We start from the raw sequence: 25037 nt of genomic DNA, 5'->3' as shown, positions 1-25037 counted from the left end.
TATTAGCCAGAGAGGGAAGTTCTCAAGGCAACAGTCACAGCTACAACCCAAGCTTCTCATCAAAGGCATAGACAGCAGCGACAGGGCAAGTCACAGCTGCAGCAAGGCCAGCTGCTGGGGCCAGAGGCTACAAATCAGAAAGTGAAATGACACATGAAAGGCCAAAGTTTGATGGAATAAGGGCAGGAAAAAAGAATTTGGATTGACCTTTACTAGGAAGAAAACCAGACATACTTTTAACTCTAGTTCAAACAGGTAAGTTTTAAAAGAAAATATTCCCAGCTAGAAAATACCTGTAATATGAATGCCTGCCTAGCTCTGCTCATATTGAAATTTGTATTTAAATCATGAATATTTTTGAAATTTGACTTTACAGCTGATCTGCACTGGCTTCAGGGCTAAGGATGGTACCCTTAACTGAGGAAAATAGGGGAAAACAAATTTATCAACACAGCTGAGAGCATGTGCAGGGGTTTATGTAAACCTAATGAATAATGTTTTGATTTTATACTTAGTCATACCTGTTTTGTCATCGCTGGGGATGGAAGTAGTTTTTTAGACCTGAACAGGAAATTTAGACTTCTCACTAAACAATGAAAACAGTCCTTTGCTAGATGCAAAAGATCACATTTGATAATGACTGTATTCACAGAAGAAACTGTCTAAATCAAATTTAGTAAAGTAGGGCATTTACTCATGCCTAAAAAATAATATTACACAGTTGGACTTTTAAATAAAATTTTTTAAAAGAAGATGCAAAAATGCATGCAACAGAACAGCAGAGAAGGAGCAGATCTGAGCTGCACAGTTCACAACAAATCCAATGGCATTCTTAATTGAAGTAATGTCAGCAGCAATAGAAAAAAAACAACCTTCCTCCCAAAAAGAAACAAGTAAATACAAGTCAAAGAGAGAGAAAGAGATCCAGTTAGTTCCCTGTGAGTTCATTACTCACAAGCAGTCCCACCTGCAGGCGGGAGCGGGCACAGCAGCTGGACACAGCTGGGGCAGGGTCAAGGGGCGTGGGGCAGAACCCAGCTGATGCACATGAATCTGGAAACCACGTCCAGGCGTTCAACACAGCTCCCCTTTCACAGCATATCAGGGATGTTTCAATAAGCATGTGTTTTATGGTGTACCCTCAACTCTCCTGCTCGTAGAAATCCCTGGCTGCATCCCTTTCCCCCAGCACTTTACAATGCTATTTCACTGCTGTGTTTGACCTCTGGCCAAACCCCAGAAATTGTAAAGCCGGATGGGGAGAGAGCTATAAACCTCTTCTGCACTCTGGGGAAGATAAATCTTTGATGGGGCATGGATGAAGCACCTCATTACACCTGGCTACTGAAGAACTCTGCACAAGGAAGTCTGTGTGACCTATGCTGCTGCACTCAGGGAGCAACCAGCTCATGACAACACCTTTTGTTGCTTGGGGCTGGGAGAGGGCAGCACATAATTTAGTTCATCCTTGCCCTTCAAGCAAGAGAGAGGAGCTTTGGCACCAAGCTTTTGGAAGTGCTGCCTCAGTTTTGTGTGCAGCAGCCTGGTGAGAGCCCTGAGAAGGGGCTACCCCACCAGCCCATCCTTCTTCCCTGTTGCTGTTCCAACACTGTGCACAGTGATATACTTCAAAATCTAATTCAGCTCAGTGTGATTTCCTGAAATTCAATGAACCTGACAAGCAGTAAAACACTAAAACAGGTTGCTCAGAGAGGCGTGGATTCCCCATTCCTGGAAATATTCAAGGACAGGTTGGACAGGGCTCTGAGCAATCTGTTCTAGTGGAAGATGTCTCTGGTCACTACAAGTGGGGTACAAGATGGCCTTTAAAGGTACATTCTGACCCAAACCTATGATTTTATGGAAATTTCCTCTGTGTGAATTTTCTACATATTGATATATTTTACAGCCCAGTTTTAAAACTGAGGATTTTCTCGACTTCTTGGAATAGCAAGAGAACATCTTGCATGTTTCATCTGTCTTCCAGCATGCAGTATATATAACATTTGGTCATGTCACATTTAGAGCAAAGCTCCTTTCTGTTCTTGCTCTCTGCCAAGTGCCTCCCAAGGGCAATGCACAAGGCATGAAAGATGGAGCTCTGTCAACTCACAACAAAAATGGAAGATCAATCCTCATCATGTCATATCTGCAATGTTGTCAAACACAAAAGGCATGATGATTCAAATTGTGTATGAAAAATTGTCCTTGCTCCATTTCTTTCGTCTTTGAATGTACCACTGGATAGTGACTTCCCTCACACTGGAACCTGACTTAAAGATTTTCATATAAGTGCTTTCATAGAAGTGTGTAATCATTTATGGCCTGATGCTATGAACACATCAAAGAAAATGCACTGCTCTAACCACATCAGGAGACTTAAAAAGCATAAGCAGTGCTACTCGTGGTCCAAGTTGCCAACCTTTGATTTTTTGAAGAAAACTCACTGCCATCTGTGAAAGGCAGTGTTGTCTGAAAGCCTGCAGGAACTCAGTTCAGGCTCTTCCCCTGCAGTACTCCCAGAGTCCATGAGGATGCCTTTCACAAGGGAGGACATTGCTTATCATTTATGTAGCTCTTTAAATACTTATTCTCTTTTATTCTCAAATAATATTCTATCCTACAGCACAGTTCAAGGTGCTTGCTTGAGTCTGTTTATCTTTTGTATGTTTTCGCTTATATTGTCTGCAGTGCTTATATTGTCTACCATAAGATGGGCTCATTTTGTAGATTTTCTCCAACTTGGAAGTATTTTAATATGGTAACTTGAAAAGATCAATTAATGTCCTGTCCTTTTAAAAGATTTTTGCTATTTAGCATTGTTAATTACAAGCGTTGCAAAATCCAAGAACTTAAAGTTTGAAATGAGTCAGTTTTGACTGAGTGTGTGAGAAGAACACTTAAAAGGAAGAGAGGAAAAAGAGACACTGTGCAAACAGAAGCATTTGTTGGGAGCAGGAACTTAATTTCAAATTCACAAAATAAGTTCCCTAACCACTACACTATGGAGGTAAACACAGTGTCTACGATTCACACCTTTTATCTTCCATCTTTCATCGTGACTCAGAAATACTCAGTTGCTCAGATAAAAGCAGAAGCAAACTAGGAGATGAAATGGAGGAGGCAATCACATGGCACATGGGTGTTCACACTCCACTGGAGCTCGCACGATGACTAAGGTGAGCTACCCAAGAAGGCTCACAAGCTTCTTTGCAAATGTATGTAAACCTGCACAAGATGCAAGGCTGTGGAGAGTTAGATTCCTGACTTCTAAAACAAACTTAGCTTGTCAAAATAGAAAAAAGAAAAAAAAAAAACATAAAATCACCAACACCCTTAGCTGACAAGATTAAAAGAGTCATGAAAATGTTTTGGAGAATGGATAAAGCAATTCCTCATAAGAAACTTAAAGTAGTAGACCTTATGGTGCTATAGGTCAGTCAAACACTGTATGTGATGTGAGCAAGGTCTTTACTGTTTGAAACAAGCTTAAGAAGAAACCTGGCTTTGTTCATGATAAGGACATTCTGAATCTCACTTTAGTTGTCTCCTTTTATACTGCTTCTCTGACCTGAGTACTCCACTGGTTTTGCTTTTAAAATTCAACAAAGTAAGACAATGATTAAAGAAACAAAAGTTTTATTTTATGTTGTATGATTTCAATTTTCTGATATGCTTAGGACATGCTCAGATGAATAAAGAAAGGGTTTGATAACTAGATTTTTAAAGATTTTTAACTAATGTAAGTGGATCAAGGTTTTTTCCTGAAAAGTCTTTATCACCTGGAAATGAAGAAGGTAGATCTTCTGGGATTCTCATCCATGTCAGATTTCTCACAACTTGCATATGAACAATATGAGAAAAAGGCAGGAGACCAGCAACTGAATACTGTGGGAGATGGTTTATCTGCTTATGCATTTTCTGCAGGCACAAGAGGATTTCATTTAGATACATGTTACAGGTTCTAGTACACTTGTCTGGTTGGGGGTTTTTTTTGTTTGTTTGGGTTTTTTTTTGCAGATTTAGGAATGTTTGGTATCTCTGCATTTTCAACAGAGGAGCCAAAAAATTTGGCTTTTTTAGCCTTCTAAAGAAGTTCTTCAGATTCTTTCAGTACTATAAGCTTCATCTTTTATTTATTTATTTATTCACACAATCACTTTTAATTGGTAACTCTTACTTTAACCTTCCTTGAAAATCTTAGTATCAGTGATACTTGTTTTCCTGATGAACTATATGAAAAGATACTATTGAGGAAATTCCCAGGGCAAAGGCATAAAATTAAATCAAAGAATATGCTAACAATTTAAGTTAAATACTATATTAAAGTATCTTGAAGACTTGATATTAATTACAAACTATCTAATATCCTTATTATGTTAATAGCCCCAAAAATGAGTCAAAGAAGATGGCATGATGATGCATGTTACAAAATTATAGAAGATGCTGAAACCTGTCAACACTCTCCATTCAGTCAGACAAAATCCTCTGGGAATTTCAGTCAGTGGTTGAATAAAAATATTTATGATAGAGAAAGATTCTGAAGAGTTGGCTCTATATTTGAGAGGATGGATAGGAAACAACAAAAATTAAATGAAGACTCCAGAATCCTTTTGTTAAAGTCAGAATTCCTTCTGTTAAAGTCAGAATTCTGTTAAACAGAATTCCTTCTGTTAAAGTCAGCATGGGCATTTGTTTATATCCCTGATTTTTTTTAAATTTAAGTTCAATTTAAATACATATATAAAACAAAGTAAAATATGTTTTCATGTTTTTGAGGTGTGATTAGCATAACTGAGGCAAGTCTATAAAATACTGTATGTAAAAACTATCTACTTGTAATTAAAGTTCTGAGCCCTCTATCTACATGTCAGCAAAATACTCAATTATAATTAAAACCAAGGAAGATTCTCATTTTTCCTTTGCAAAACAATGACTCACTGTGAAAGAACATTTCGTTTGTCCAATTAATTACTGGTCATTCACACTGTCATGAAATCTTAAAGCTGACACAAAGGGGTTGAAATTGAGTTTGGCTGGATGAGTTAACAATTACGTGAGCCTTTTAGAAACAGTTAGAGCAACCAAGCCTGTGGAAACAGAAAGGAAACCTGAACCTGGCAGCAGCATTGCCTGTTGTAATGCCAGAGCAGCTGGCTCAGAGATGGGGTGGGCTGTGGCTAGCAAGAATGAGACAAATATTATCACAGAAAGCATATGCAAAGAGGATGTTTATTAAAATGCAATAAAAACAAACAGATGAAGATAGTATCTGCTGGAAAGCAGGATGGTGACATGGAAGAGAGGGAGAAGAAATATGACACCATCTGGCACATACTCAGTTTTTGCAGAATAGTAATAGGAGTCTCTGTTTTCTCTGCCATTATGCTTCAATCCTTCCCTTCCTTGATGTAGACACATCTTCTATTGAAACCTGATCAGAAACACAAAGGAAATGAACCTTCCTATATTCCTAGCACAGAAGAAGATTCTGCATTAAGGTCCTACTGCCACCTGCTTATCTGAAAATGCAAAGCAAGTCCTCCATGAGAAGCCAGGCTCTAAACATTTTTCAGATAATAAGATTTCCTTCAGTTACTGAGGAATAAGAGGAACTTCAAAGTGAGAACAGATGAGGAATTGAGCAGCCCTAAGTCAGCAGGATACTCCCCACACGCCCATAATCCCTAAAATTGATGAATGCTGATCCAGGTTACAGGAAATAACATATCATTTGCTACAGCACAAAGATTTTTATTTCAAAAGAAGCAAAACCAGAAATACAAATGCTTCTTCACAAAAGAACTTGCACACTGATTACTTTTGACACTCGGAACATAGTCAGCCAGTTGACTCCCTCTGAGTACTCTGCTCCAAGTTAAGTATCTCAGTCTAATCTGCCTTCTCCCCCCACTACAATTGAAGAACTTTAAAGGGAGGCATACAACATAAAAATACAGTAATTTCTCCTTTTTGGATGAAAATACTAGAATTCAGATACTACGGCAACCGATCCATGCCACCTCCAATGTATGACTAAACCTTCCAAGGTGTGGTTCTCCTCTAACAGGGAGCCTCATGTTTCCTGCAATGCTGATAAAAGACTAAAAAACAGCTACCAGGTAAAACTGAACAAAAGAAAAAAAAAAAAAAAAAAAAAGCCAAACTGATGGAAGTGTTTTAAGCTGGAAAATAAAACTGGTCTAAATCATGATCTCAAGATGATGTTGGAGGCCAGAGGCCTTAAAATAAGTTTCTTTAAGCAGCTAATAGAAGGGAAAGCCTTTCTTAGTCCATCTTGTGGGCAAGAACTGTAGGTCAATATGTCAAACAGTGACTAACAGAGGAAACCAGACAAAAACAGTTGCATGATCTGTTTGCTCCCTTTTCAGTCAACTAACAAATCACACTAGTTATCTAAATGGTTAATAAAAACTGATATGATCTTTGATTATAGTCTTTTATATAATAGACATATTTTCACTTTTGGGCCATTAGCTGAGTTGTGAATGGTATTAATGGAGAAAGATTTAACAAAAACTGAAAGAAGAGGAATCAAACAAAGCATTCCTCTGGCATTTGCCATAGGAAAAGGAGTTGCTGCTTCCTGGTACTTCAAGCTCCATACAAGTAAGATGCTTTTTGACCTTAATTATTATTCAGATACCTTGATCTTATTGTATCTTCCTAGTAAAGCCATAGTTTCAGTGGTGCACATAGAAGACCAAGATTACAGTATGTCTTCAGAGAGTTGAACTTGCTAGAGAAGTTCAGAAAAGCGGATTTCTAAGAGCCACCCTGCAGGCTCAGCTGTTGCCTTCTGTGACATGTGCAGTAGGCTTTCTCTCACCAGCCACCTAAAATATAGGCATGTCTTAGCCTGTGACACAAGTTCCCCCTCCCATCAGAAGATGAAAATGGCCACCTCCAGGTAGCAGTTCACCCTCTCCCTCCTAAAAGAGGGACCCTGGAAATGCAGCTCCTTCCATTAGCTAGAGACAGAGTCCAGACAACAGAATGACTCAGACTGGGGGGAATGGACACCACCCTAAGTTCCCTAAACCACAGTGCTTCAAAAGTTCTGCTCTGCTATGTGGGTGCTCACCCAGGAGCTGAGCTCCTCCAGAAGCCATGTCCCAGCTGCAGTGACAGCCATCTATATGCTTGGTATGGTATCTGATCTTTGATATGTGTTGAGTTCTGTGTCAGTCTTTACTAGCATTCATATAAAGACAACAAAAATATTAAGACAACACAAATTTCTCAGGTAAGAGTGACCTGTTATTTACTGGGGCCATCTTACTTACTGTTATGACATGGTTGACTGCTGGGGAGGGGCTGGCCTTGGGGGAAGCTTCAGTAGGACCAGCATCAAGGGCAGCAGGCTCTGAAACAAAGGTTGCCTTTAAAAGAAAACACCAGAAATAAAATTTTATTCTGAATTTTGTTTAAGAAGAGGAGTTCCCTCCCTCTCAAGTTAGTATACAAACACCTGGCCCTATTGCTACATGTGGTTGAACAACAAAAGCAAATAAAATTGCAATTCTTGTTGCTTCCCATTTTTGGTGAATTTTATATTTGAACTCTTGAAATTACCAGTTCAAGAATAAGAAATTGTTACACATAATGCCAAGAGGAAAGTGCTTGTTATTTGTACACAGATTAGTCTTGTGGTCAAAACAGCAGTATTTCTATAGCACACCTCATTAATTCCTTCTCGTCACACACAGACACAAAAAAAAAGCAAAGAGTTGTTTTCCACATTCTTTAAACAGATGAATGATTCTGCCATCTTGTGGGAGATGGAGAAATCCTAACTATTTGTACAAAAACAGCAGGGTAGAACAGACTGGAACAGAAATTTCTTCTTTTTTACTTGTTTCACTATCGATTAAGTGAACAGATATTAACACAAAGTATATTCCAAATAGTCCCCAAAATAAATAATTAATTATAGCCTCATGGAGGAACCTGAGCAATGGGGTTGATTTTTAAGATACTAACTTGACCAGAAATTCTGCTCAGAAGGTAAAGGTACAGCAACTAAAAATCCTGTTTTTTTCCCCCAATCATATGATAAGGTGAAATGTGTAGAGAATTATTTACATTCTCTCCCATTTGTTACAATGCCTTTCATAAAAGAAAAAATGTAAAATTATATAGATGTTTATCTACAATTAACCTTTTAAGAACTGTCAAACTAACACAATATTTACATATTATGGAACACCACCCTCTATTAATAACTCTATAGCATAGTTTTACAAAATTAGTATATTAATTTATCATGAGTCTTTGGCTGATACGGATAGTATCATTATTCCTGACAATTTAACAGACATACAATATTGCTTGCTCTATCCCACCTTAATTCAACATTGACCATGCTAGAATAAAAACTATTAATCTAACCAAGTATAAATGACAGTATAAGAGAACAAGAGCTGAAAAAAAATATGGACCAGTTTCACCTTAAAGTAATTTTGTAGAGGTTTTCTTCCTACTCCACCATTCTCAGCAGGTAGATACCAAATGGTACATCAAAAGTATGTAACACAAAACTGTATGTGACCATTTTCCCCCCATTGTTGTTGGGAAATTCTGAAGCTCAAGAATGTGGCTTCTGCTAGGAAAGATGAGGCTTGAGGTGGAGCAGGCTGAGGGGCACATTTATCCCTTGGCACTGCAAGCCTCCATCAGGGTAGTTACTTTGAGCTGTTCTTATCCCACCAAAAATTACCCTAGGGAAAAAAGCTCACCTAGTTCTTTGTTGCAACTGCAATCAACTTACCTAGTAAATCTAATACCTTGTCACAAGAAAGCGTCTTGGATCAAATATAGCATTTATATTTACGTAACCACTTACTAAGACCATTATTTTCCTTTGTAAATCATTCATTTAAGTGAATAATATTTTGTTAAGCACTATGAACATAAAGATCTGACAACTACAACATAATAAGAAGGAATACAACAATTTAATGTTATTATAATTTCCTCATAATGGCAATTATCTAAAAAGCTAAGGCAAGCCCTAGATCTGGATGTCAGGTTCCCCAACTCTAAGTGATTTGATTTAAAGACAACAAGAGAACACATTCCACAGTGACAAACAACCCATCTACCTCAGCCACTCTGTCTCCTGCTTGTACACCAGCCAAGTCTGGTGGACCATCTTGCAGCCGTGCAATCAGGATCCCCTGGTAACACAAAACATAGGTTTCAGAAGTGACAAGTTTCTCCCGCTGTACTCCCAATGATGTAAAAAACAAACGGGAAGTAATTAATTTTCAAGACTTACTGTTTTGTTGCCTCCATAAAATTAAAAACTAAATGTCTAGCCCATTAGCAAGACAAAAAAAAAAAAAAGCCTCTACAGCTGACACATACAACAATGAACAAAAGTCAGTAATTGTTTACACTGTGCCATGGGGAACGCACTGGAAAACAAAGATTTATTTAAAAGATCAATCAGTGAGAAAATGTGTGAAATATTTCTCTCAAATCAAGTTAGCTCCTGGGAATGAGCAAATGAGATGGGAGAGGCATGTGGATTGCCAAGGGAGTGACCCTAAGTTGAGGCAGAAAACGAGAATTAGACAACGTTTCAGCCATCATGTTGCCTTTGCAAAATCATTGGTTTACATTCGGGCATCTCTCCCAAATCATCCTTTCTGGAGCTGTCCATCGAAATCTAATGCCAGATCCTACTCTGGGAAATAAGCTACCTATGTTTACCCTTGTTAGCTTTAGAAAAATGGAAATGTTACATGAAGGACACTCTCAGAAAGCAAACAACAAAACACAATAACTCAAGGAACTACTCATCAGTCTATTCCTAACAATCACTAGATAATTTTTTAATATTGAAATGCACCTCGTCACTTTCTTTACATGAAGATGAGCCCTTTCCACCAGCAATGCTAATACCAAGACTCCCCAATTGACTGCACACCGTAATGGTCACCTGGAAAAGAATTATAATGGTTAAGTGACCTGATTAATCAAAAATATTGCCTATTAATTATGTGAGCATTGAAAATCTACCTCCCACTCTGAACACCAGCAGACCTGCCCCTGGAGAGCCCAGCCTACACTTCAACACTGGCACATACAAGAATTATCACCACTGCTTTGAAACCATGGACTGAACAAAGACTCAGCTCAGTGCCCACCTGCACTTACCTTTGACTTGGCCTCACAATACCAAAGCTGCATGTATAAAGTGAGATACATGACTACAAGGAAAGTGGGCTTTATTGGGGTTTTTTAATGGGAAATTCTTTTTCCATGTAAGCTGTGGGGAGCAATGACAACCCTCAGCTTACTCTCTTTAAGGTAAGCCTCATGATATCTGCCATGCAATGTCCTCCCTTCTTTGCATCTTTCATGAACTGCCTCACCCAAGAGGAGTTCCCCACAGACACAGGGACTGCCCCACAGACATGCAGAGCCCCCAGCAGCAGCAAGCCCAGCCCACGCAGCAGCTCCACACCTTCAGTGGGGGCTGCGGCACATCCAGCACCCGCAGCTCCGCGGCCCGGCCGCTCTCGCCGGGGAAGCTGCCGGCTGCTGGCACCGGTGGCTGCACCCTGCTGTTAGATCCTGGAAGAGTCTTCCCTCTCATTGCCAACTTGTGCTTTTCTTGAAGCGTTGTTCTGGTATTTCTTTGATCTCGCATGCTTTCGTTGCTATCAAAAAGGCTGCCAGAAAACTTGGAAATAGGTTCCTGAGGGTTAAAGATAAAAAAAGTAAACACAGCAACAGCAAGGAGAATCTGAAACACAGACCTTACCCGTGCTAACATGAACTTGTTCCTCACGCTCACATTGCTGTACGATAGAATTTATTTCACTGAAGACAAAACTGGAGCTTTACAGCAAACATACAAAGTTTCTTTTACCATTATTTCTCTGGGCATGTTTTGCCCTCAACACTGGGGTTGAAATTGAGGGAACAGGGAGAGGACTGGGATTTCGTATAGCCTTTCACTAGGTTCCCTGGAAACACAAGCACATGTAACACACACATATCCATATGTGCATAAATCCTGCAATGTCCTGTGAAAATGACAGAGCATGAGAACAAGACTATTTTGGACAACCTCTGGCAGCTCTATAGCACTGAATCCACAGTTCTGGGGGAAGGAACCACACACACAAGGCAAAGGTAAGCTATTTCCATACAGAAAATAAAACACTTCTTACAGGTCCTCAAAACTCACATTCCATTTTGGTAGCATAGCTGTGAGAGGGAAGGCAAGCCCCTACCTTGCATCTACATATCTAAGACTTCGTTTCAGTCATTTGATTGACTTCAGTTGCAAATGGCAGTGAGTGGAGACCTGCAAACTTAAATGATTTAGGAGTCCTCTGGAAATGGAACCTCAAAGGTGGTGCATACTAAAGCCTACTCTAGGCCCTAGGGTTAACCTCCTCAGAGATGCAGTGAAGAGCTCACAATGTCACCCTATGTTTAGCTAAACCACAAGGGCTTGAAGAGAGAAATACACAATTAAAATACAACCACTAAACAATTAAAACTTCAGATAAGTTTGACTGCAAAATATAGTGATGTTTTCCAGCTATCAGTAATTCCTGGCAAAGGGTTAAATTAAATTCAGACACAATCTCAAATTCTGTTCACATTTTAGGAATGCTTTACTTATATTTAGCTGATTTTTTTCTCCTTATTTGATGGGTTCATGTCAAATCAGATCTTCATATTGCCCAAACCCTTCTATCTTCTGTCAGCAGTAAAATGATGCAGCAAACACGCATCAACACCTCTGAAAATAAACCCCGTAAGTGTTTTTCTAAGCTTAGAAGTTTAATATCAAAATAAAAGGCAGTGGCATTACCTTGAGCAGCTGTGCAGAACCTCACTGGACAGTTTGTTTTTCAATCTATATTGGCACTTTCCCACAATCTCTTTTTGGTTGGGATGGAAAGAAGCATTGCCAACCCCAGGGAAAGCACACAAGGCATGATTGCTTCCGATTTTCACTTAAAAGGGAATTTGCTTAGCTTTGACTCACATAAAACATTCATTGCCTTTCTTCTCTTGAGAGAGATATCTCCTAACAGTGCCAGGCTGACTAACCCAGACACGTCTGCGGTGCTGTGGGGATGAAGGCCATGAGCAAGAGCCAGGACTGGGGGCTGCAGGCGGGGGCACACCAGCAGCACTCACAGGGGCTAGGAAGGAAGCAGAGGTCCTGGAAGAGGAGCAGGAGCCCCAGTTCCTGCCTCATCTCCCAGCTAACATCAGGAAGAATGGCAAGCAATGCCCTGAAAGGGAAAGGCTGCAAAAGTGCAATGACCACCTCCTTTTCCCTGGCTAGGACCAAGAGGACAGCCAGACTGCAGCACAGGTGACAGACACCTGGCATGCACAGGCTGGAGAAATTACAGCAGGCAGGGGCTCACAGACATCAGCATCCTGGAAGAGCATCACCCAAAATTAACATGCAGTGGAGGAGCACTGCAACCTCACTTTTCTACCATCCAGGTCTAGGGAGATGCTGAGCCCCAAGCGCTGCCAGCAACCCACTTACCTGAAAGAGATGGAGGGAGCTTGGTAACTGGGGGCATAAGTAGGAGTAACGTAAAAAAACATGTCTCATCATTGCTCAGGTTACTCATCTTAACCTGCAGGTCAAACTGTACTCTTGAGGGTTGGATGAATTAATTGCAAGCAAAGTGAAGGAATAAAACATTGAACATAGCTCTGTACCCTCTGCACAAGCAAGGGCATGAGAGTATAAGCAGTGCAGGTTCCTCAAACCCAAAGTGCTCTGCTGCACAGCAGTGTGAGCAGCTACAGCCTCTTCACAGATCCACACTGTTTCTCCTGATTCAAGAGTACTTACATCATCAGGATCCTCGAGTTCCTCTGCTTCTTGCTCAGGACTGATCCTTCCTTCTCTCCATTTTCCATTAGCAGAGCTGAATTTGTACAGGTTACCACCATGAAAACCTTCCTTCCCTTTCAACGAGGCCCAGCGAGAGCCTTGGGAGCTCCAGTTATGGCCACTGTACAGTTTAGGAGACTTGGGAAGCCACTTAATAGAGTCCTGAGAGAAAGAGGACATTTTAAAAAAGGCAATGAACAGATTTTTAAGAAAGCAATTGAGGTATATAAGTGCAGACACTGTCTGGCAAGTTCTGCAAGGTATTTTAGATTCTTGCAAATACTGCATTTCCCATTTTTACCCTTAGAAGTACCTTCAGTCCCACAAAGACACTTTGGCAGTTAATGGGCATTACTGGTGATACAAAGAGCAAGCAGAGGCTGCTGAAAATAGTGGAAGCCTTTAAGGACTTATAAGAACATGGGACCAAGCCTACCTTCAGCTTCGTAAAGAATTAATGATCGACAACAGTCTTCAATAAAGTGTACTACTGAGAAAACAAACAAGAGTACTTAGACCTTCGGTGACCATCTCATCCCATTACCTGAGTTAAAAAAAAAGCTATTAAGTCACTCCCCTCTTCATTATTCAGTAAATAAAATGTTTCTTTTGTTGAATGGTACCAATAGAAAGCACAACACTTAATTGATCTTTTAAGGATTGCTGATTTGCAAAGTGATTATAGTTCAGATATCCCAAAATGCCCATTACTTATTGGCATCCAAAATACTCCACCTTTCTCGCTCAGAAGTTTATACATGACAAAGTTGTGTCAAGGTTGCTTACATACCTAAATTTCACTGAATTTTAGAAGTAATTTTTCAAAGTAACCTTTATCTTTCTTTGAAGCTTTCTTTAAATCTCACTTCTGCATTTTCTTACAGTAATACAAATCCAATGGCAAAAAGCAGCCTGATGCCAAAAAAATAAGATACATCAATGGAGAAAACAAACTAACAAATACAATTTGCAGCAAGCTTGTGGTGGGAAATCAGAAGAATATGGTGACTTTCACATGTTTTAACAAGTATTTGATTCAGATTTAACAGTACTTTAAGTTTCAGTTTTCCTATTTAAATACAGAGCGGTTACGTTCACATACACAAACACACAGATATGCTACTGCTAACAGCAACCCAGATGTCACAATCTCTATTAGATCTAAGGTGGAAAAAGACAAGGATAGGACAAGACTGTTCATGCTGGACACACTGATTCATCTTCAGCTGCCAAAGAAGGTCGTCCTCTTGGGATTCTTCATTTCTCTCAGTTTTAGGATGGCTGAAAATACTAGGAAATGGAAATGGACAGTATCGTGGCGTCTTGTGTAGACCCTTCTGTGAGTCTTGAAAAGATTATAACCCCATCACATGATTATTTGTATTGTACAAGGAAGGCATGATTGGCCTTTTCCTGCAAGAAATTTGCTGTTCAATCACATTTTGAACTGCACTGACACTCAGAGATATAGCTACTTGCTGGTAAATAGCCCGTATTTCTTGTTATTCTAAACCACATTGCTCAGGACAGTGGAGTTGATTGTCAATTTAGTTGATCAATGGGAAAGCAGCACAAAAAATCACAATACAGCAGTGGCTCCCTTTCCTCCTGACAATTCACAATGCAAGGCAGGATATCTCCTGACATTTCTTCACACTCCTCTCAAATAAGGAAATATAGGGTGCTCTTAACCAGAAACTTTGCTTTCTGTGAATATTAACTAGGGGGATAGCAATTCTAATCAGACAGATAGATAAACAGTACACTAGGTGAAATTGTTTGCTAGTAGCTTGGACTAGCTAATGTGCCATCTCTCAATATTCAGGGTATTTCACGACACAGCTTAAATCCTTGTCAACTTTTAAGCTCATTAGGAAGTCATAAAGCAATTTCACTCTAAAAATAAACATGGGTACAGTGAAGCATTTAACTTCTTCCAAGAAAACATCTCATCCTTGTTTGACCCTGATCCCTAATCCTAAACAACAGCTTCTCAAACTCAGCCTGCCAAATTCTGTAAAACCAGTAAAAGGCTATTCTCTCAAAGTAACAGACAGATTTGAAATTAAGCTTATGCTGACAATCCCTTCATCATTTTAGGCACAGGCTCAGCTGCACTGGCAGCCTCCTGTATGCAAAGAAGCACGGTGATGAACATCAGTAGATTTTATATCCCTATGCCCCCTGCAGTTCAGCTGGGAGCACAGAGCTACAGGGCACTCCTGCTCCCTGTCTGCCTTCTCCTATGGCAGGATGCTTTTCCTCATGGTGACATACAGCTGTAAGGAAAATTCAGTACCTCTTTAACACCTGTAACCCAAGAAATTTTAGTATTTAATATTCTTGATCTACAGTACTACAAAGTAAAATAGAACCAACAGAACAATTCTGGCAAAGAATTTTCACCAGGTCTACATAATACTGTGGATAACATTATCTTTATGAAAGCAGTTTCATTATTTGGTTGTATCAATAGCAAAAGATGAAACAACTAGAAATGCCCTTTAGTCTACATTTTCATGTACCTCCTATATGCAAAACACATGACTTATACTTCCACAAAGTAAAATGGAGAAACCAAGCCAATGAATACTACTGCTGTGAGTCCAGGCTAACATTATTTTGCAAACAAATCTTAATCACTAATTGTTTTTTACAACTCGATCCTTTTTGATGAAAGAAAAGGGATGGGGCTGGAAATAAGATAGTGAATTCAACCTCTCAGTCTGATGTTTTTACTGGATTTTGTTTTCCCTGCCAAAAATAAAACTGATTCCTTATTCTGATGTACTAATGAAAACTGATATAGATGTGCAACAAGCTTCCATTACCCTTCAATTTATTTGAGGTAACAGATAGCAGATTTGTTCTCCAAAAATGAAGCTCTCTTAATAAACTTCCAGTAATTTATTAGCTCATTCTCATTTTATTAAGTACTACAGGACCATGCTTTGAGACAGGAGGCTACAGGCAAATATCCTAATATGAAGAAAGAAAAATCAGTTCTCCTAACAAAATTTTACAGATTTTGGTAAATTGGTAAATACAGATTGGTCTTCTTACTACACAAGAAAAATTTGGAAGTTTTTCTTGTGTTTCATATGTGGGGAAGCTAAGACCCAAAAAGATTAAAACTACATCTGGTTTCAGTCATTAGCAGCAAATACAAAGTGAAATGCACATAGATTTACATTTTCTTAAAAGTAACTGAAATGAAACGAATAAGGTAAATTCCGTATTTAGGACTTTAAGCTTTGTGGGTATGTGGGCAGTGTAACACTGCTTCTTTTGTAAAATCAGAAGTTTGGAGGGAAAAAATATTTATCAGCCCAGCAGTTATGTTCCATGGAAACACATTTTTCTTCTCCCTTCACTGTTAATGAACCTGATTGGTAACAGATCATTTTGCTTCAGTATTTCACCAGCAAGTCAAGTGACGTTTTTACCTCCTTTCAACATGTTTTTCATCTTTTCAAAGGCTGTCTCTCCATACTGCTCTGTATCATATGCCTGTAGTTAAGAGGACAAATTGTTCTAATAAAACACAAGGTGTCTATTCTGATAAGATCTCACTAACAGATGCCCTAGAGAATAAATTTCCTCCAGAAACAAAGGTGTGTAAATGCATTGTATCACCCTAAAACATTCTGGTAAATGAAAGAGAATCCAAAACAGCCTAACAATAAAAGCCAAGACATGAAAGCCACCTATGTCTCTGAAAGCACCACACTGAAATCAGTGACAGTGAAACATGCTGCTTACAGCCACAGCCTGGTCTCCACTGGCAAGTAGAATCCAGCTACCTAGAATGGTCATATACTTGCTACTACAATTCAAAACCCAAACACACATTCTCACCTATTTTTCTATTTAAAGTATTTGCTTAAATAGCACAATTATGGGAGAGAAAATGGTCTTAAAAATGCATTTCCTAGAACATAAACACTTTCCTGCTTCAAAGTACAACCATACATAACGTATTCTACTAATTTAAAACTATTTCAGACTCATTCCATTTTTAAAGTACAAAAGACTGTTTCTAAGCTTTGTGTAACTCACATGAAACAAAAGCTCAACAAAATGCTACTGAAACAAAGGCATCCTTGAATATGTTTCCACTGGAGGAGAGGCAGTGTAAAAGCTGCCTGAACTGATTATGGAAGCAAGGCATATACACTTTGCTAGCAGTAAATACACAATTTAATTTCAAACTCAGATACTCGAGTATTAACTATTCAGTTAAGATTTAAGTTCCTGAAAATACAATTTTTAAAAATTCCTGTACGTTATCCTAAAAACATCCACTATGCAAATGCTCTTCAGACTCGAGGTTTTCTCCCCTTATGAATGATGTCATCAGTAATACTCAAACAAACCTTTCTGTTAGTTAATTTGGATTTTGTTTTGGTTTTAAGTTGCTTAGTGGAAGTCCAGGATGCCATTAACAAACTAGAAAGAAATTCACTCATGTTTGTAATCATGTAGTCATGATTATAATGTTTAATGTTCCAGAAATATGGGATAATCCTATCTTCTATGAGGAACTTCAAAATTATTTAAAGCAGCCCATTTATTTTGCGACTGAGTAAAACTGGCAAGTTCCTGAGAGTGATCATAGCACAGACTGTTTCCATCACAAGCACACCGCCACAACTTGCCCAAGTTTGCTTCAGGAGAAAAAGAAGATAAGACTTTGAAGCATTTAATTAGTTTTGTGTCCAACTAAAACCTTCTCTGCATTATACTGGGGATGCTTACAAACTGAAATCCAAGCTGCTGATGCTTTAGTGGCATTTCCAAGCTCTGTGTGCATCTGTGGATCTTGAGGAAAGTTACTGCAGTCAGCACTGGTCTTCTGCAGCGAGCGTTGCTAACATTTTGTGTTTGGCTGTTACCACCAGCTGCACATCAGAGATTTCAGCCAAGACAACATTCCCAGCAACAGAGGAACACATCAGAGACACAGTGTCAAAGGTTACTGTACACCAGGTGTCCATTTCCTGGTTTTAATGCCGAGGAAGGTTTGCTAAAACCCTTCTCTGAAACATCACTGAGGAGCCACAGTTCTCTCCATGGACAGTAGTGATACTGTATTTTCATGAGAGGTCTTCTCCTGGGAAAAGGTAAGCTACTTGTTAAGATCTCAGAGTTAATGGACTAGGAACAACAGTGTTTAGAGGTAAACACCCTGAACAGGTTACAAATTCAAAGCCAGACTGCCATGAACCCTCACACCTGAAGTTAGCTCACAGTCCTGCTACACTCATTGAGCTCCCTCCTCCAAGCCCTCTGCTCTGGCAGAACTCATGATTGAGCAGCCCACTGCCACAAGAACTGCTCAACAGGGAATAAAACAAACAGTGTCTCCAACACCCACCAGAAGAGGAGACAGGATGGCTCCTGCTAAGCAGCTCAGAGAGGCAGCTCAAATCAGACAAGTACTACCCACTTTGGGGAAAAAAAAATCACATTCTTCATTCAGCTGGTGGAATAATGATTATAATCCTGACTTTACAGTAAAAGAGGGAGGCGCTGTCCCACTGAATTCACAATTGCTTCAGGAGAAAGGGAACACCCCAAACAATTACTGATCTTTAAGCACAGCTTTTGTAATACTCCCTGACAGCAACCCAAGCACAGAAAGAGATTTGTATGTTTGTCAGAAACTGAAGATGGGAAACACTCTTATCAAGTCAATCAAAAAACTAATTTTATTTTCCGAAGTCAAGGCAAAGAATGGTGGTGCATTCTTCATTAACAAAAGGTCTAGACATTTCTGATAAATAGTATGCTTCTGTCTCAGTGGGAGGCTGACATTTACAGCAAACCTGGATATCATCAACCAATACTCTAAAAACTGGTCTTTTTTAAAAAATTAAATTCCTGGCATGACTACTCTCTCTTTAAAGCTGAAATTACGAGCTCCAAGTAGTGAAACCTGTTAAGTAGCTAATCAGCAAAAAGCTGCTCACCCAGCACTGGTAAAGCATCAGTGCTAGACCAGAAGCAGGCCAAGCACGACACAAACAAGTCACTTGCTGGAAAGAACAGTGTTATGCAAGTTTCCAGTAAACACTTTCCTACAATACACTGATTATCAAAAATATGGAACTTAAGCCAGAAAAATAATCTCAACACATAAATTTGTGGGAAGTTGTGGGGAAAGCCTGGAGCAACACACAGGGCATGGAAAAATCCATTGCTACACTAACTACGGTAGTACAAGAGTGCCTTTTTCTTACTATTCTTTTCAGATTCGGAATTGTGACTTTGAATAAAGAGAACTTGTATGCAGTAACTGGCAGGTTAATATTAAATCCACTCCACCGCTGCGGTCAGTTGATTTTACCTGTTTATAGCTAATAAAACAACATGCAAATTTTGTAGCCTCATTGCATTGAACCCACCTCTCAAAAGACAAAGAAAAGAAGGAAAAGTTTATAAAGAAAGAAGTCATAATCATATTCACTATGCAGGCTCCTCACAGCATCAGCAAGAGAAAAAAAAACAGATACTGGGAGGAGATGGCTCATGGTTTCAAGGACAGACATAGTTTCATCAGAACACGTGTCATCAACTTTTTCTGGCTATAAAACAGAGTTAAAAGTGCCTGGCATGTTATGAACTCTGTTGGGTGGAGAAGGGTACTTCAACCACTCTACAAAATGGCACACACATGGATCACTCAAGAGATGAGAGGGACTCCTGAGGTCTAGGCTGATGGAGGGTTGATCAAATAGAACAACATGCAAGTCACTCTGAACAAGCATTAGGAGGAGAGAGAGGGTAGCTACTTTTCTCTGTTTGCACAGCAAGAATCCAAGCACCTTGTCAGCCCTGAAAAACACTTAATCTGCTCTTATTCCATACCACTTGCAGCTGTTGCCATACCTCAAGGTGTACTCTGGAAACTACACTTACTGCCAGTCTCAAACATTACACTACCTTGTACACAGTGCTGAACTACCTGGAGCAGAGCAGAATCTCAAATTACCTCACCAAAAATCATAAACAAAAGACATTAATGAGACACACTGCTACACAGTATTACTGTAGACACCTGAAAAATACACCTCTTCTTTTCTCTCTTCCCAGATACTGATTGAAAAAGCATAACAAAAATCCAGATTTCCTCTACAAAGGTTAACAAAGTGAAGAGAGATGGCAGTGAGAAGCAAGAAATGCCAACATTCCTCTGGGGATAGTAGCTGGCTGGTCTGATGATGGACTTCAGCTCCTCTAATCTCTCATTAAGCAATTGTTGGATTCTAGACTGAGCTCAATTAATTTTCTTTTACAACTGAGTGGAAGCAAACACCTTCAATATGCAATTCATACCACCCATCTTTGGCTGAGATGACCACAAGGAGACAATACCAGCCACCACTGGGTATAGGAATGTGAAACTGTCCCAAATGAAGGCAAACAGCCTGGATCACCCACATAGCCATCTGCAGCCAGAGAAACCACAACAAATATTCCTTCCACTACTACAAAAAAACACCCCAAAATTTAAAAATCACTGAAGTAAAAAATACTGACTGCTGACAAGTTACTTTGTGCCAAAGTGGATGCAGCGAGTAGTGCTTGCCTTGTGATGAGTTTGTGGGCTACAGCAGCCTCCACAAGCCTGCTGGAATGCACAAAAAGCAGCGGCCGAGCGACACAGCGCACATCCCAGAGCTGCAACAAGATTTATGTCTTGTTCTGACTGCAGCAGGAGGGAATAGATAATCAGGAGTAGTAAGGGCAATTAATAATTTTCATCTGGTGGCAGGTCAGGCAAGGCCCAAATCCAGCCTTTAAACATTCATCTTGCTGATGGAGCAGAAGCTAAAAACAAAACAAGCCACAGCCTCCAAATGAAAAACTGGCATCACAGAGTCGTGTTGCCTTTGGCTTTTTTAGGAACTGTCTTTTTTAGGAACTTCTTTTCATCTCAAACGGCTTTGTTGCTACTTTCTTGGGCACAGGGTTTACTACATTTTTAAACTTCTATTGTGTCGATTCCAGTAAGTACTTTAAAAAGAAAATTCTACCCAAGGCTGGAGTCAGCTGTACCAAAACCTGATTTTCTTTCTGGTGTTATTTTAATAGCAGCTTACCAAGAATAACCAGGAGAACTCTCCCTTGAGAACAATAAAACTGCACTACCACTGAAGTGACCTAACAGTTGCAAACCTCCAGCACTCTCCTGCAAAACCATTAAATGAGGAATCTTGGGGAAGTGAAATTAACAGAACCCAGAGACATCAACATCAGTCTTTATCAGGCTTTTGCAAAGTTGTTATTTACTGAATTCAACTCAGTTAATACTTACCTTTATAAACAAATTAGAACCCACAGATTTAGTAAGACCTTGAAATCAGCATTGGACAACTCAAGTGCAACACAGTAACAATGACAGCATTAATGCAGAGATACTTTAATTGCTGTTTTAATGATACATCACATCTACTGAAGCTTTTAAAGATGTTTTTATTACGGTTTTATAAATGTTTATAAAACCACCAAAGCACTTTAAAGAATCATGCTTTCTTGTGTAATACATAAAACTAATTTCATACTGTGCTTCTGAAAGTCTATCGTGCTGTTTTTCAAATTATTTTACAGATGGCACATTAAAAAAAAAAACAATGGAAGCATGAATTTCTAGTGACTGCAATGCAACAAGGCATCCAAACCAAGATGTTTCAATACAACTAAGTTAAAGTGTGAGTGCATTATGTAATAAACAATAGCAGTTTGGTCATTTCATCTTAATTCTGTTTACAACAAAATTAACATTTGTGCTTCACAACCTAAGATCCCATAATATAAACATAAGTTCTCTGCCGTAAAATTCCCAACAAATTACTGTCCAAAAAGAAAAACATATCTAAAGCAGGAGACCAAATTTACTCACTTTCTTTGAGAATTGCTATATTTAAGACTACTATGACATACCAAACACAATAAGGCACAATGGGTGGTACAAACAAATGAATACAGTTGTCCATGAAACTTTTTCTCTTCCACAAATACTAAAATATGTACCGCTCAAGATAAATTTTCTCTTAAAAGTGAAATACATCATCTTGTTATGAAAGTCCTATACAAAAATTTAAAATTTACACCATCTGAGCTGCCAAAAAAATAAAAAAGTGTATCGATTTCCCACAAAACTATATTTCTCACTAGCACATCCAGCCACTGGGAAGAAGCTATCCCAGCACTCTGGAAAAGAAAAGCATTATTTCCCCTGTGTTTAAGACAAAAATATTGTATTCTGCATACAGTAGTGTATTAAACTTAAAAAAGCCTAAGACTATTAAAATTACAATATTGATTTGGAAATTATTGGTTCACTGCCTGGATGAAATAAGGCACTTTCTTCCAGCGGGCTGCACGTTTCATGTGTATGGAGACGATGAATCAGGTTCTGGTTAAAAACAAAAAGGGGCTCAGTGAGGTCCCAGGAGATGACAGGAACATTTCAACAGCAGGGGAAGACACAGGAGGTAAAACCTGGATATGAAACTCTACACAGAAGTGGTCACTCTGTCAATGGCATTATTGACCTCGTTTTTGTTTGAATCCAGTCCTTTAGCAGCATTCATATCATTCCGTAAATTCTCCACTGTCTTTTTCATGTTCTTTAATTCTCCAGGGTGTGGAGTGGCTCGCCTTAGAAGTGTTCTCTAAAAATAAACAGTGCAATAAGTGGTTTTGCCTTTGTCTCTCTGCAAAAACAACATACACTTACAAGGCTTCAGCATTCACATACCAAATAGTAAGTATCAATTTTTTTCCTTTTTTCCCCCCTTTTCCTTTTCAAACTACAATGTTCTGTGCTGAGCATTACATCAAAAGCTATTTGTATATGAAGACAGGGAAAGTGGTTTTGAGAAGTCTCTAAGAGCAAATTTTGTCCTCTTTTGGACTACTAATCTGAAAGCCACTCAAGTGAAGTACAATTACAAGTTACGAAGTGAAGATTCTTTCATAACTATACTTGGGGATTTTTTCCTTCCCAAAACCATACAAAGTGATTTAAGATCACACTTAAAACATTCACCTGATTTTGAAAGAATCCCACAAGATCTCTTTACAGTTTCAAACAGTGTTTGTGTGGAGCTCCATTTGCCTTTCAGCCCCACCACACAGTCTGGTTCTCTAGTTAATTGAGAACAAACACCTTGAGAGGGAGCATTTCTCTCCCACCTTAGACAGAAGAATGTGTATCATTGTGCTGAAACCTTTACAAGGCAAACAAGATTCACAAAAACTCCAGTCAGCATCCAGGCTGGAGACAACAGAACACCACAAATACAATATACATATAATACATGTATACATGCAATTGCTTTTTAGTGGCATGCATGTAAACTGTGCAGAGGACAGCAGAACTGATGACCCACACGTGGGTGCTTTGGTCAAGACTGCTTCAGAAATCTGCCCTTCCTTCTCCTCAGTAAGATCATCAACTTTTTTCCCCTTGGAAAGTTCCTGCCTCAAATCAGGCAAATCAAGCACTTATCTTCAACACATGAGCCCTCATTACTCTATGGACATTCTCAAGCTAGCAGAGCTGTTAAGCAGCACCCAGCATCATTCTGAACTCCCTATTAGTGAATCATGCCTCTTAAGAGACATTTTGTTTCTGCTGCTTTGGAGTAAGCAGCTACCTAACTTGCTCACTTCCAAACTAAAGTAAGAGTTTTTGTAGTCACTGTTTAAACTACAATAATCCAACCAGTGCCCTGAAGTATCTCAAGCTGAGATCTAATGAGGACCACCAGCAATATTTTAGAGCATCAGACAAGCATGTCAAAAACATGACTAAAGCAGTGTTAATCTTTACAAGGAGTTTTAATTGTTAATAAAAGCCAGTAAAACTACAGATCGTGTTGTGTTTTGATCTGCAGGATATGCAGAGCCCAACTTAATGGAGAGGTCTTATAAGTACAGTGACAGATGTTCCCACATCCTTTAAGTGGGAAACTAATTAGCAACACTCCTGCTGTTTATGTACACTATGGTTGGTTCAATGCAAATGGTGGAGTTAAAAAATAAAAAAAGAAGAATGAGAGAGAACACGAAAGAGATTGGAAATAGAAATTAGACAAACAATAGCAAAGTTAATGGAGACACATGCCAGAGTGCTGGAATACTAAATTAGATCCTATATACTTTCAGGCAGTAAAGCTTCACAGAAGCAGAGAAAGATCCTATCTTCTTTCTGAAAAGAAAACATCCTGAGCAGACAGAGGAAAACAAAGTAAAACAGAAGACTGTCCTGCATCAGAATATAAAAGTTATATGCAATGCAGAAAAAACAAAGGCATTTAATGTCAACATAAAAAGTTTCAGCAGCCAACATGAAGTTTCTTCTCCAAATGTACACACACAGCATGCAGTCCAAGCTGATATATTTACAGCAAGAATGCTCAGAGACTTTTTATACTTCTGCATTAATGTCACAGTGTCTGGAAGTATCCAAAGGCTTGGAAAACATACCATTTCATTTTCCTCTTCATCTTTTTCATCTTCTAAGAAGCGAATTGCACTGACTCTGTTCACTGCCCGCTCATTCCATGTTTCATCTGACATCTCATTTACCAAACTCTCCAATGCACCACATCGTGGTAGGTTATCTGTTAGAACAGGGACAAGTAACTCAAGATTTACAGCAACACGCATGTGAAGTCACACAATCAAACATGCTATATTGTTCATAATTGCAACTTCTGAACAATCACTCATCCAATACACCTACAAGTGGCTATTTCTACTGATTTTGTAAGAAACTTGCATTAGTTTTCTTTTATCAAGTACATACACTAAATTGTTTCTGCATAACTTAGGTATTTCTGTACTTGGACTGTTTCAGAGTTTTAGAGTACTGGTTATGTAATTTAATATATTTGCCACTATACATGCTTTTCTTGTGGAACACGGCTGCCAGCTGCAATTAGCCAGTTCCCTAGATGGCATTCCATAACACAGGATCATTGCTTTTCCTAAACTCATCCTTTCAGTATTGCTAGGCATACACATCCAACAATCTAAATTCCATGCCTTCTACCCTTGAAGCCATGAGATTAATCTGGAGAGGAGGAAATCTAATTGCTTATAGTAAGGT

The 25037-nt window shown here is 39.1% G+C and overlaps 2 protein-coding genes across 2 annotated transcripts in view; both read right to left on the bottom strand.

Moving 5' to 3' along the window:
- MLIP (muscular LMNA interacting protein) overlaps nucleotides 1-21230 on the bottom strand; it is a 133241-nt gene extending 112011 nt beyond the window's left edge. Inside the window, exons 1-5 of the transcript XR_012054884.1 lie at nucleotides 12872-21230; nucleotides 10496-10729; nucleotides 9878-9967; nucleotides 9126-9200; nucleotides 7308-7403 (exon numbers count right to left, since the gene is read on the bottom strand). The gene's annotated coding sequence lies outside the window, so the exon portion shown is untranslated. The remainder of the gene's footprint in view (nucleotides 1-7307; nucleotides 7404-9125; nucleotides 9201-9877; nucleotides 9968-10495; nucleotides 10730-12871) is intronic.
- A 141-nt stretch (nucleotides 21231-21371) lies between these two features.
- The window catches only part of LRRC1 (leucine rich repeat containing 1), a 70145-nt gene continuing 66479 nt past the window's right edge, over nucleotides 21372-25037 (bottom strand). The window contains exons 13-14 of the mRNA XM_002195293.5: nucleotides 24413-24549; nucleotides 21372-22593 (exon numbers count right to left, since the gene is read on the bottom strand). Of these exons, the coding sequence (XP_002195329.1) occupies nucleotides 22435-22593; nucleotides 24413-24549 (296 nt within the window). The 3' untranslated portion in view covers nucleotides 21372-22434. The remainder of the gene's footprint in view (nucleotides 22594-24412; nucleotides 24550-25037) is intronic.

This window comes from Taeniopygia guttata, chromosome 3, assembly GCF_048771995.1.
Source record: "Taeniopygia guttata chromosome 3, bTaeGut7.mat, whole genome shotgun sequence".
In the NCBI taxonomy this organism is placed as follows: domain Eukaryota; kingdom Metazoa; phylum Chordata; class Aves; order Passeriformes; family Estrildidae; genus Taeniopygia; species Taeniopygia guttata.
Note: the sequence above shows the minus strand (reverse complement) of the source record. Positions and strands in the feature narration are given on the sequence as shown.